This window comes from Lissotriton vulgaris, chromosome 5 (assembly GCF_964263255.1).
Source record: "Lissotriton vulgaris chromosome 5, aLisVul1.2, whole genome shotgun sequence".
In the NCBI taxonomy this organism is placed as follows: Eukaryota; Metazoa; Chordata; class Amphibia; order Caudata; family Salamandridae; genus Lissotriton; species Lissotriton vulgaris.
Genome location: NC_141693.1, coordinates 616,506,589 through 616,520,954, shown reverse-complemented (window position 1 = coordinate 616,520,954; position 14,366 = coordinate 616,506,589). Strand labels below are relative to the sequence as shown.

The window sequence follows — 14,366 nt, the reverse complement described above, 5'->3', positions numbered from 1 at the left end:
GCTCCCAAGGGAGCATCATGGCGCTGGGCGAGCTGCAGAGGAATAGCTGAAAAAAAATGAAATGAATGGAAGAGAGAACTAGATGGCTGCCAAGACAGAGGAGTCTGGTAATTTGTAGACCCATGTCTTGAGGAGTTTTCTGAAATTGTTCTCATTGTCTATGGCTCTGAGGTAGGCGGGTAGGGTGTTCCAGGCTTTAGCTGCCAGAACATTGAAGGATTTTCCGCCTCTGGTCTTATATTTAAATCTGGGAATTTGAACCAGATTGGTCCCAGAGGATCTCAAGCAGCGCGAAGGGTTGTAGTGTTTAAAACGGTTTACAAAGTAACGGGGTCCTGTGTTCTGCATTGTTTTATGGACTGTGAGAAGCAGTTTGAAAAGAATTTTCTTGTGCAGTGGCATCCAATGAAGTGCATTCAGGGCTGCAGACGCAGAAGACCTTCTGGGGAGTTGTAAAACCAGTCGAGCTGCAGCATGTTGTAAGCTCTGCAATTTTCTGAGAGTAGATTTTTTCACTCCAGCCATAAGGCCGTTGCAGTAGTCAAGTCGGGAAAGTAAAAGGGCTACCGCGACTGACTTTCTTGCTGCAATTGGGAGGAAATCAAAAAATTTCCTCAGGGATTTTATTAATCCGAAGCATCGACCGGCAGTGATCTTAACGTGATTGTCAAATGTAAGGGAAGAATCGAATTGTACGCCTAGGTTTCTGGCTGATGTAACTGCACTAGGAGGGGCCTCGGATCCTGTGGGCCACCAATCTTTCGGGCAAAAAGAAAGATTCTTACCTATTGGGATGATCTCTGTCTTTGCGCTATTACATCTAAGATGGTTGGTATTTAACCACTCAAAGACATCAAAGAGGCAGTTTTTAAACCGGAGATCTGCGTCAGTACGCTGTTTGTCAATGGTGACGACCAATTGAGTGTCGTCAGCGTAGTATGTAACCAGGATCCCATGTGATTCTATCACAGCTAAGAGGGGTGCCATGTAGATATTGAAGAATAAAGGACTCAATATGGACCCCTGGGGCACTCCAGATGTAATTGGCTTTTCGCAGGATAGGTGTGGTCCTAATGCCACAGTCTGAGACCTGTTTGATAGAAATGATGAAATCCAGGCTAGGGCTGAGTCTGTTACGCCAATCTCTCGCATTCGATTGACTAGGATGACATGCGAGATAGTGTCGAATGCTGCTGTGAGATCCAACAGATTGAGGACAGCTTGCTTGCCCTCATCCTGTAGGAATTTGATGGAATCAGCAAGTTCGATTAAAGCTGTTTCGGTGGAGTGACCGGAGCGGAAGCCCGATTGCTGGGGGTGCAAGATGTTATGGGCTTCTGTGAAAGTTTTAAGTTCCTCATGCACTAAGTGCTCCGTGACTTTGCCCAGAATAGGAAGTAAGGAGATGGGGCGCATGTTAGTCAAATCTGTAGATGATTTGTTCTGTTTTTTCAACAGGGGTTTGACAGTGGCCTTCTTCCATTCTGCAGGTACAATTCCGGATTCAAGGGATTCATTAATGATTCCATTAATGTAGGGGTTGACTGTGTCCATCAGATGGTGAAGAATGATTGGGGGACAGGAATCAGTGGGTGCTCCTGATTTACAGGCCAGGATAGCCTTGCTTGTCTGTTGCAAGGATACTGGTTTGAAACTGGAGAGAGGAGAGTGGTTAACTGTTACCTCTACAGTGGTTGTCGGGGGTGGGGGAAAGTCTTTCTGAATGTTGACAATTTTGTCAATGAAGTAGTCAGCTATTTGGTTACAAAGACTCTCTGAGGGAGGTATATCGGTGGTGAGAGCTTTCGGGTGGGTGAAGGACTTAACTATGGTGAAGATGGTTTTTTGATTTTGGTGCGCTTCCATTATAAGATTGGTAAAGTATTTTTCACCCATAGTTTGCGTAGCTGTTGACCGTTACAAATTTTCAAGAAGAAAGCAAGGTAAAGAGGAGAGCATTGACGATTATGTCGCTGCGTTGAATAATTTGGCCTTGACTTGCAGGTTTGGTCAACTACAAGAAGAGTTTGTTCGTGACCAAATCATCATGCATGCCAGCAATCCTAATATCCAGGACAAACTCTGGGTTAATGGTGAAGCTTCATTAAAGGAAGTGGTTGCTTTAGTCAAAAAAGCCGAACTTACAGGCAGATGTGCCAAGGCCGTTCTTGAAGAACCTGTAGTAGTAAAAGCCATTAAATCTTCCAATGCTGGCAAGCTAAGACAGTATGATAAAGTGAGAGATGTTGAACATGATAAACATAAGAAAAGTGAACATTTCAGATCCAAATACAGCAAAGAAAAACATCGCAGTACAAGGAACAACGACTTCTCTGAACTTAAATGCTATCGCTGTGGGTCTCCCACCCACCTAGCGGATTCAACAAAGTGTCCTGCAAGACATCAAAAATGCACGTCTTGTGGTTTGACAGGTCACATTGCTAAAGCTTGTAATAGAAGATCTTCAAAACAAGGTAAACATGTCAAACAAATTCAAGAGGAAAGTGACTCAGACGAGGAAAATTCAGAGTATTCAGATTCTGACAGCATCAGTTACGTTTTCTCAATTGAATATGACGTTCTGGAGCTCACACCTACGAAGAGAAAAAAAAACCATGTGTGATGTGAAATTAGGTGGGGTCACAGTAAATCTCATGGCTGACTCAGGGTCTCCTTTCACAATCATAAATGAGAACGTGTGGAAACAATTCAATGACAGATTGGGTTCTTCTTTGGAAAAATCAAAAGTGATTGCTAGAAGTTACACCGGAAACAATATAGATTTCCTAGGGACACGTGATCTTGAATTTGAGTTCAAAAACAGGAAAGCATTTTGCAGGCTTTTTGTGGCTAAGAAGGGTCCATCAGTCCTAGGTTGGAGCGACCAAGCTGATCTGGGCATTATCCTTGACCCGAACAGCGATGATCCAGTACTGTCTGTCGATGAGTCCTGCAAACGTACCATCCAAAATGACTTTCCTGAAGTGTTCTCTGGTAAGGTTGGTCTTCTCAACAGTTTTCAGCATAAAATTGAACTTAAAGACTCAGCCATCCCATGCATTCACAAGGTAAGACATTTACCAGTTTAAGTAAGAAGTGATGTTCAAGTTGAACTGAATAGACTTATCAAGGATGGAATAATAGAAGAAATTGAGTCCGCGGAGTGGGTTTCTCCCTTGGTGGTGGTCAAACGTCCCAACGGAAAAATTAGACTTTGCATCGATCTCAGGGACCTGAATAAGAATATTATTGTTGATCAATATCCCCTGCCACGCATATGTGAAATGTTTAATGCCACCAATGATATGTGTATATTTTCAATAATTGATTTAAAATCTGCATATCACCAGATTCCCCTACATGTGGACAGCAAAAAATACACCACATTTATCACCCCGTTTGGTTGTTATCGTTTCACCAGGGTGCCGTTTGGCTTAGCCTCTGCCGCGGCGCTTTTTCAAAGGGTCATGACTACCATTTTTGAAGGCGTCAACGGTATCAGGTTCTTCCAAGACGATATCCTGGTCATGGGTAGCAACCAATCTGAACATGACACACATCTCAGGCAAGTTTTTAATAAACTTAAAATGCATGGTCTGACTGTTGAATTAGACAAGTGTAAAATATCGCAAGACAAAGTAGTATACTTAGGTCACACCATTAGCAAAGAGGGCATCAAACCCAAACAAGGATTAGTGGACGCCATTCTCAATGCTCCTTGCCCATCGAGCAAAGATGATGTCAGAGCGTTTCTTGGTCTGACCGAGTATTACTCGAAATTCATAAAAAACTTTTCTGAGAAGACATACAGCATTAGACAATTATTGAAAAATAAGACAAAGTTTGAATGGACCATGGATTGCCAAAAGACCTTTGAAACAATAAAAAAAGAAATAAGCGACGCTCCTTTTCTCAAAGGATTTGACCCCAATGCAGAAATCTTTGTGACCACCGATGCAAGTAACAAAGGAATTGGTGCAGTGCTAGCACAGAAGGATACCTCAAAACAAGAATGGGTCGTAGCATTCGCCTCTAGATCACTCACCTCTGCTGAGGAGAAATACTCAGTAATCGAGCGCGAAATGCTGGCTTGTTCTTGGGCGCTCAATTACTTCAGAGCATACATATGGGGTTACAACATTCATCTTCGCACAGACCACAAACCCCTAATCAAGATACTGTCTGCCTCCGGTTTACAGAATGCTTCCCCACGACTAAGCAAAATGTCTATAAAATTGCTGGACTATTGCTACTCTGCTGAATATTGGCCAGGAGTCAAGAATAAAATCGCCGATTTCCTCAGCAGACTACCACTCCCACACAGTATTGAGGAAACTGACACGTCAGAGGTTGACGAAAAAGTGGCTCTACTATTCAATGCAGAGTTGGACGGAATATCTGCGGCAGAATGGGAACAACAAATGGCACGAGATTCAACCCTCCAAGATGTGTGCAAATATGTGAACACCAGGTGGCCAGAGAAACGCCATCTTAGTGACAACGAAAATTTTTTCTGGGAAATAAGAAATGAACTCAGTTTGGAAAATGGAGTGCTTTTCAGAATTGGTAAAGCCATAGCCCCCATCACACTCAGAGACAGAATACTTAAACTCTGCCACATTGGTCACCTAGGCATCTCCAAAACCAAGGAAAGAGTTAGAGCCAGTTACTGGTGGTCTGGCATTGACAAGCAAATTGAAACACTAATAAGGAACTGCGTGGAGTGCAGTGATTCAGACAAAACTCTCAAGACATCTAAAGTCTCTCTCTCTCCACTCCAACCCCCCTTGATGGCCTGGGAGAAAATCGGTGTTGACATCGCGGGGCCCATTGAAGGACATGATGGAGAGATCAAGTACATCCTAGTGGCTATAGATCATTTCTCGAAGTGGCCTGAAATAAAGATTGTAACAGAAATAGACAGCTCCACATTGATATCGTTCTTGGACAAACTGTTCATCAGCGAAGGATTACCAAAATTTGTGCTCACCGACAACGGTCCACAATTTTGTTCTGAAGCGTTCAAAACATTCCTAACGAGAAACTGCATAACTCATCATACCACTTCACTGTACCATCCTGAAGGTAATGGCCTCACCGAACGTTTCAACCGTGTCCTGAAAGGTCACATACAGCTGTCAAGAAACGCAAATCTTAACTGGGAGGAAGAGGTATTCAAACTCATTTGGGCTTTCAGAATAGCTCCCTGTGCTAACACCTGTGAGGCGCCCTTTGTGCTCATGAGAAGCAGACAGCCTCTGAGTAGTGATCTGGGATGGATGCCAAATTCAAAACAAGTGGCATGGTCACCTGACGTAATAAGGAATAACATAATAAAAGCTCAAAAGTATTACAAAGAATGGTATGATTCCAAACATGGTGCAAAAGAACATTCATTTAAAGTTGGTGATTTGGTAAAAGTTCGTTTGGAAAAAAAAGTAAGGAAAGGAGAAAGCAGATTCACCGCTCCAATGCAAATTGAGGAACTATTCAACAACGCGGCCAGACTCAGCGATGGGAAGGTTTGGCACATGAGCAGATTTGCTAGATACCATCAGGGGACCAATGTTTCCAACCAGCTGCAACATGGGTCACATTGCAAAGACTTGTGGGTTGAAGTTGATAGATCCAGTGCAGAACAAGGTTCCAGGCTCACAAATGCCAGTTCACACGCTCTCCCACTTGCCACTGACTCAGCTGACTGTCAATCATCAGACCAGTTTGAGGATGTCACTACCCACACTCCGATCACCAATCGGAGTCGTTACGGTGACTCCCACTCTGACTCAGAAGCCATGTCTGGCGGTCACAGCTTCAGCGGTAGGTCGGGTAGAACCAGTAACAAATCTCACTCTGATACAGAAAGTCTCCCCGGTGCCCTTGTTACCAAGGGAAGATTTGGGAGAACCATACACAAACCTAAACGTTATGAAGACTATGTTTGTGATTAAAGCCTACCTGTTTATTTAGCTCTATTGTTCCCCTTGCCACACCCTGTGGCCCATTTGTAAAACTCGCAAGAGAGGAAGATGTGTTGTAACCTAGTCTAGTTTCCCCCCAAGCCTCCTGGCAGTGGTTTCTACCAGCTCTCCTGCGCGAGAGCTTCCATGGTTTCCCGCCGTCCTGATTGGCTCCCTAACATTCCACACTGCCCCTGTCACCTTCCCAACTGCCCAACTGATAAATGATAATGGCATTCTGACCTACGCACCGCTTGAGGTGTGGGGCTGTTAGTAATAAACTTGTTACTTAAACTGCTACCTGACTACGACTACTTACTACAATGCAGCACACAAACAATGGTATTATGGTGGGAGGTACGCGGGGAATCCTCTCATTATATGTTGACGATATACTGTTAACATTAAGAAACCTGATGATCACATGGCCGGCTGTATACAGTACATTAATGTGGGTGGGGGCACACTCAGGATTCTGGCTAAATGCCGATAAATGGATTATGTATTCCATACAATCGTCTGTAGCTGGGGAAGTATGCCTACCAAACATTAAGATCAAGACGACACCAGTGAAATACCTATGAGTGTTTTTGAGCTCAGATTGCAATGAAACATTGGGGCAATTTACTGGCATTCCTTGAGCGAAGTGTGCACAAGTACCCCCCCCCCCCCCCCCCCCCCCCCCCAACAAAAAAAAAAAATGGGTGTCCGGCTTTGCTTGGAAGCCAGGCTGTAGTGTGAAGGTTAAAATCTGTGCCCAACCTCCATTGTTCTGAGCATGGCGCAACTCAACACAGGTAAGGGCAGGGTCTGAAAGCAGGCCAAGTCATGTTCCGAACCCCTTCTAGGCAACAAAGGTGGGTTTGCCACAGAAGAGGGGATCGGCGCACACTGCCTTACATTCCAGTACAGTTAGCCCCAATGCATTATGGTAAATGCCGTACAAGATTAGTGCTTATTTCAGAAGTCACTGTAGTTCTTCACCAGTGGTGGTGCAGCTAGTGCTTTATATCTCTAGACAGTGTACTGGGACACAGTTAGCCCAAATGCATTATGGTAAATGCGGTACAAGATTAGCGCTTACTTTAAAAGTCACTGTAGTTTTTCACCAGTGTTGGTGCAGATAGTGCAGTATATCTGTAGACTCGTGTATGCGTTTCTGGATTTCGTCCTTCATCAGTAGAGAACAGCAAACTTTTATCTGGGGTTGCTGGAAATGCTGCCAAAGTCTGTTGAGTGCAAGCCCTGCATGCAACCCTACAGCATATGGCCGACTGCATGCTCTGCGTAAGTACACCTTAGCAAAACCCTTGATAGTTACTGAAAAAACACATTTAGAAACCGAGTTATGGTTCTGGCTCATATTCCTAATAGCACTTAAATTCGCCAGTTATGGTTATGAATACCCATGGCATAACTCACAGCGTTTACTGTGGACAAAACAATTTGCCAAGGCAGAGGGACACAAGAGACAGGAGAAATATCATGGCGGATGCCGTGTGTTGTGTTGTGTGTTCATAACTGTAACTGCCAATTTGTTTGATGGATCCTAATGGAAAATACTTTTGGCACATATCTGCAGAGATTTGTTCGGATTGGGAGCTATATATTCTTTATTTCCTTGGCAACACTGAAAAATGTCACATTTCAGATATCTTCTTACAACATTTGCAGTTATACCTAATACTGGTGGTTGAAAATCCACTCTTTATTTGTCCAACCTGACAGCCACCGGTACATCAGAGCGTTTGACCGACAAGGCTCTTTAAATAATTAGAGTATTGTTATGTTTTTAAGAGTTCAGACATTCTACATTCATAGATATGTGTTGCTTTTACTTTGCATTTGTGGCCCATCTATGGTCTGTCAAAAAAATAAATAACGTTTCCGGGCTTTTCATATTCAGCATATTTAAATTTCAGCAAATGTGTGCATGCATAACCTGCACATGGGAAATTGTCTTATTATATAGAGATGAATGAGAGTGCTAACACACTACATTAATGTTGAGGAGGCTTTAGTCATAAAACCAGGTTTTCTGTTGTTTTCTGCTTTTCTAAAAGCAAACTTTATCTTTGCATGCACCAGATCTAACAGCGTGGCAATAACTTTGTTGCCCTGCTCATTTAAGCCCAAACATGTTGTAAGACTTTCCAAACCTTAACAGATGCTGGTGGTGAGAGACTGGTGGGAGAGGAGTTGGCCTAACTGCTAAAGCGGTCGACCTCGGATCTGGGAAACTGGGTTCGAGTCTCGGCAATGACGCTGAACATCCTGTGATTCTAGGCAAATCACTTAATCTCCCCAGTGCCTAACAAAAAATGAATGTGTCCTCATGTAATGCTACTGGTGCTATGTAAAGCGCTTTGATAGTCAATTCGGGTCAAGTTCGCGCTATATAAAACTCTGTAAATAAAAAATTAAAAAATAGTCCCCTAACTTGGTTGACGGGTGATGTATGAGAGTGATAGGATGCACCTCAACCAGTAAGAGCACCGCCAACCCAATATGATTGGTGAGATCATTGTGGGGAAATGGTAGCATGACCACCTATCTGGGACACTGTATCTATTAAAAAAAATATTTCTGTATCCTACTTTGTGGAAAGTCCCTTGAGCTTAGCAGGGGTATCTTTCATCACTATAATGCATGGGTGGACTACTTAAGGGGCTATGATTTGCATAATACCACATTTTATGAAGAGGATCATTTTCCTATTGGTATTCAGCTAAAGAATGTCTAGGACCGACCTAACCCACTCCTTCCAATCTTTCATTTCCCACTAAAGAACTCAAACCTTTCATCTCCCGCAGATCTATCATGGAATGGGTTTGGGGGCCGCATCGCTTCTATTGCATCCAGACGATTCAAGCACATTCCAATTTTCATTTTCATAAAAACAAGGCGAGGCATTGTGAAATGAAATTGGGAATGCATCTTTCCTCCCCCACTAAGAGGTTCAACATTATGTACATTCATGGAGCAATCAGTGGTGAAACGTCTGGTATCTCCAGCAGAGAGGTAGTGGACACCCCCCTCCCCTATGTAGAATCAATAAGTCAGTAGTAAATTTAGTCCAGAGAGGAACTAGTTTTTGTCCTTTCATCCTGTGTAAAGGAGTCTGACTCGTCTCTTACAACTCTTCCAGTAAGATTAAAGATCTAAAACCTTTTCTGTTCATAGAGGCCAATATCATCTCTCCATCTTTTACAGGTATGGCAGGTGGCATGATTTATGAGAATGTCCATCGCGACGGAGATCCTCCAGACCATGAAGATTTGGGCTGGAGCTCCAGTGATTTTGAGAGCTACAGTGAGGACTCCGGTGGTGAGCTCAAGGTCGAAGCAGAACCAGCCAAAGTCCGGGTGGCTTTCCAGCCCAAGGTAAAGTTGTAGGCCCTACTGAGGTAATCGTTGATTTCCAAGTAGCACAATGGATGCGCATAGATTCCTGCTAAATTTAAGCCTTGAGTGACAATTCAAGCTAGCCCTCCTTCTTCTAACTTCTCTGACAGCGTTTTTATTTGTTTATTTATTCACCATCTTTCAAAGAACAAACTTAAATTGGCACAGGTTTCAATGGCTATGCAAACAGGGTAGGCAATTAGAGTGGCAACAGATGTTTACAAAATGTAAAGCAGCAACATGTAAAGAGGGAATTGTAGGCCTGCAATAATGTAGGGCTTTATAGCTTCAAAGATGCAAGTGTAGCGGAGGGATAGAGGGCTATAGTAGTCGCAATTCCTTGCAATTGCAGGGGATAAGATTACCAATTAGAATAAACCTAAACAAAATGCATACACATAGAAATAGCTGCATAATAGAATCCATTTTGGTCACTGTTGGTTGAGAAAGAGGCTAGGGTACAAGGCGCTGAATATTCATATAAATATGATAGAAGGTTTCAAACAATTATGGCAAGTCTGATAGGTTAGTAAGAAATGTGGCAGTCAGCTATGCAGGGACTAAACAAGAAAACAAAAGTTGGAATTGAGATAAAACGACCTAATAGTTGAGCTAACATGATAACAAGAATTAGGCAGGGTAGAAAATAGGATGAATAAGGAATAAGTAGTAATGCAAGGGTGAAAAGGTAGGAAGAAAAGTCAACATGAAGCACTATACAGAGGCACAGTGCATGGCTTCGCACTCAGTTTATAGCTGAAAGACTTCAAAACTTTACAGACAGTTACCAGTAGTATGGAGTGTATTGATTGGGGCAAACTTTTAGCAACACATTTTTCTAACTATAAACCTCCAAAATGCTATTTCATTGGCTCTTGGCAGAGACTTTGTAGACAAAGGCCTTGAAAGTCTAGCTGATCAGATTGTATTTTTAAAGGAGTCTTGGAGTATCCATCTTCAGAACATTAATACGCCCCTTATCCCCCTACAAGTCATTGATATTCCTATATCTAAAATGGTATTAGAGCATCAGGACTATTCCAAACCTTCTTGTCAACATCTACAATTAACAAAAACCATGACATATACCATTTCCTTGATTTTTTACGAAATAAACATGATAAAATGCACATGTATGTTCTATAACAATTCTGCTCTGCCTATTTTCACTAATCCCGACTGCTCTAAAATATGGGATTCCCATGCTGATTCACATGGATGTTCAAACTAAGTACCCAGCATCAATGTTTGAAATCTTAAATTCTTTGGCTGGGATGCAGTTTAAAATAAGCACCCTTTTGTTTCAAAAGCATGTATTCGAGAACTCTACATAATAGTATTTTCCAAAAATTCATTGAACGAGAAACAAATAAGTAGTAGAAGGAGTAAAACTATCTTTTCTGAAGATTCCTGCTTGAGTAGCTGCTCTGAAACATTTTAGTGTGTCAATTAGTGTATGGTTCACTTTTCCTCGTAAAGTTGGGGAGGGAGCATAGGTCTGCTTTTCAATATGTCTCTGTTATGGGAGTTCTCTACTTAACTTGCCTTAGTTTTTGCTGTTAAGCTTGCGAACCCTGCAATATAGTGTTTTTTTTCAACTTCCCTCAACTTTGCAGCTACAGGTCAGTGTTGTCACCGTGCTGTAGAAGTGAGCACGCCTGCAAACTAAGAGGGTGAGCGGGGTCAGAGCTGAGCTTAGGGTCTGTCTGAGCTCTAATAGACCAGGTACGAGCCGAGCCCTGAAAATAGTTGGCATCTAAATCATGCAACAAACTTCAAGTAAAAATATGATCGTCTCTTTACATTTTAAAAAAAGGTATCTCTTTTACTTCAGAAGCGTTTCACCTTAATACAACAGATTATTTTTGTACAGTACACATCCTGAACTCCTGTATTGGACGTTGCTCTCATGTGTGGAAACGAAGAAAAAGGAGGCTCTGTAAAATACAATATTTGCTTACGAACACACAATTTGGTCAAGGGTAGAAGTCCGGATTCGTCCCAGGTTTTCTGGTCTCACATTACACAATGTACTCACTAGAGGGCACTTCTTTACTTCCTTTTTAACACCAAAGGTTTATTCTTTAGTTTTAATTCTTGGTGCATGACTTTTGAGCATGGGTGGCAGGCAGAAGCCATACTAAAGACCAGCTTGGGACTCGAACAGAGCCAGGCCTCTCTAACTCAAGTCTGGTTCAAGCATTGATGTTATGCTACACCGTATTTAAAATGTGCATGTATACCAAGAAGGTTTCATGGTGCTGAAAACACAGAGGCAAAGGAGACCCAAAGTTTAGCCGTAGAGCTAGGTTTTTTACTGAATCCTGCAGCTTGCATAGAAATTCATGATTGTAATGTTTAAGAGAAGAGAATGCCGTACATTTCGAGCAATCACGGCAAACCTAATTCCACCCAATCGCTTCCTATTAAATTTAGGGACCTCTAGTAGATTATGCTGAGATTATCTAAGATTATGTTTGGGAATGTAATTCAGGAAGTCAAAAAGTTGGGCTTTTTATGTGTCGGGATTTGAAGATAATGCACCCTGTTTGAAAAAGCGTCCTCAGAGCAACTGGAAGCCAGTATAATTCTGCCATCAAAGTTTGATGTGGCAGCGTCTAGGCTGACGCCAGTCCAGCCTAACTGCCTGATTTTGAACCAACTGAAGCCTCTGACTCATTCCCTTTGGAAGTCCCAGATAGAGAGAATTAGCATAATCAAAATGGGGCATAACTAGGGCAAATATGATCTGGATAATATCCTCGTGGGTAAAATATTTCCTGATTTTTTCCCTCTTCTTCTGGAGCTAAAAGAAACAGAACAAGGTCACTGCACCAATCTGAGGCTTCATTGAAATGTATTTACCAACAGTGAACCATAGACTTTTGACTACTTTTTTAAGGCCCTGTGGGGCTCCCATCTCCAATAGCCAGAAGGGAGGGTTTATTTTTTATTTATAAAGTTTTATATAGTGTGAACTTGATCCTGAGGGATATCAGAGCTCTTTACAATTTGAGGCACCCTGCGTCACCCCGCCCCCATCCTATACCAAAAATACATGCATCACACACATACAAAACAAAAACAAACATAATTACATTAATACAAAATAGATATTTCCAGCTATACAGTTTATTTTAAATCATCATAATTTCTGTTTTGTCCGAGTTCAGTTTCAACTGGTGACAATCCATCCTATCATGGGTGTATAGCATGGTGTTCTGAAAAAACTCTATAGATTCCGTTGTGTCATCAATATTGAAGAGCGACTGCATGTCATCGGCATAGTTGTATATTTGCACCCCTTGCCTCTGTAGTGCTTGTACCAGTTGGAGAATATAAAGGTTGAAAAGATGGGGGGACAAAGAAGAGCCTTGTTGTACTCCAAAATTAAGCCTGACCTAGGATAAATAGAAAGGGGAGAGGCGGAGCGTTTGAGAACGGTCTAGGATAAAATATTTATCCAATCTAATGCTGAACCCTGATAGCCTGCTGCCTCGAAACACTCAATTAGGATATCATGATCCACTGTGTTAAAGGATACCGATAAGTCCAACAGGACTAATGCCTGGGCCAATCCTTTATCTGCAGCTTCTCTCAAATTATCAACTATGGAAAGTATAACAGATTCCGTAGAGTGGGCTCTACGGAAACCAACCTGGTGGAGATCAAGAAAGGAAGAGTCTTTCAAAACGAAGAAGAGATGTTGGGCAATGTGTGCCTCTAATAACTTGACAAAGTAAGGGAGTAAGGAAATAGGATGGTAGTTCTTCAGGACAGATGAATCTTCAACAGCTATTTTTAGAAGTGAGATGACTACTCCTTCCTTAAAGTTGTGGGGGACAATGCCCTAACTTAGGGCTAAATTGAGCAAGGGAATCACTGGATCAGGGAAGTGTGAGAAAATTATTTTTGGGATCCGAGAAGGGCAAATGTTTTGAGGGGATCCAGACTTGACTTTAGTCATCCGCTTAGAAAGACAGTCTTCGGTAATAGCCGGAATGGCGTGGGTTTTGTAGAATTCATATCTTCCAAGGAGATTAAGGAGCTGAGAGGAAAATTGTATTTAATCCTCTGTATTTTATTGATTAACAAAGAGTTCAAATCATCACACATTTTTTGAGTAGGGACTACTGGAGCATTTGGGTGATCCAGATTGGACAGCTCAGTGATATCAAATAGTTCTTTGTTTTTGTGTTCATAATTCAGAATTTAATTGTTTATTTGACCAGTCGGTCGATTTGGCCTCCCGTGTTAATTTCTTATAGCCTTTAGCCGCAGGACAAAACTATCCTTTTTGTCAGGCGAATATGCTGTCTACTATTTTTGCTTAGACTGGCATAACTCATGTTTGGCTTTCTTGAACTCATCTGTGTACCATTTTGATGCTTCACGGCAACAGATTGATTTTATTTTACTCCAGGGGGCATTCATGTTGCTGGCTTCTTTGAGACAGTCAGTTATTGTCTTTTCCAAATCTTATAGACTCTCACTACAGATAGGTAGAGACAGTGCCAATGAATCACAGAAGCTATTGAGATTAATACGATTCCAGTTTCTGGAAAATGCGCCTGGACAGGTAGGGGCTTCATAAGTGTTAAATCATCTACATCAAATTAAATTAGACGAAAGTCCGACAACGTACATTGGGAGACCGTGAGGTTGGATAGAGTTAGGTTTAATTACCAGACCTGATCTAATGTGTGGCCATTAATATGTGTGGCTAAGAACGCCTGTTAATCTAAGTTCAGATTATTAAGATGATCAGCAAGGTCAAGGAAGGTATGGCCACCATTGTCCTCATTTGGCCAGAAATTAAAGTCTCCAAGAAGTAATATTTTTGTGTAATCAATGACCAAGACAGATGAATAAACTGCTAAAAGTAAATGAACTTCAGACATGTACCCACGGAGTCTGTATATGAGGATGCACATTACCGGAAATGTGGGCGAATCTTGTTTAATTACAATGTTCTTCTTCAGTGGTTTGACAACCTCTAGCA

General features: G+C 42.0%; 1 protein-coding gene across 5 annotated transcripts in view; it reads left to right on the top strand.

Moving 5' to 3' along the window:
- ARHGEF10L (Rho guanine nucleotide exchange factor 10 like) overlaps window positions 1–14,366 on the top strand; it is a 763,679-nt gene that overhangs the window by 436,430 nt on the left and 312,883 nt on the right. For all 5 annotated transcript variants that reach the window (XM_086922050.1, XM_086922049.1, XM_086922052.1 and 2 more), the window contains one exon: window positions 9,174–9,343. In XM_086922050.1, the coding sequence (XP_086778176.1) occupies window positions 9,174–9,343 (170 nt within the window). The remainder of the gene's footprint in view (window positions 1–9,173; window positions 9,344–14,366) is intronic.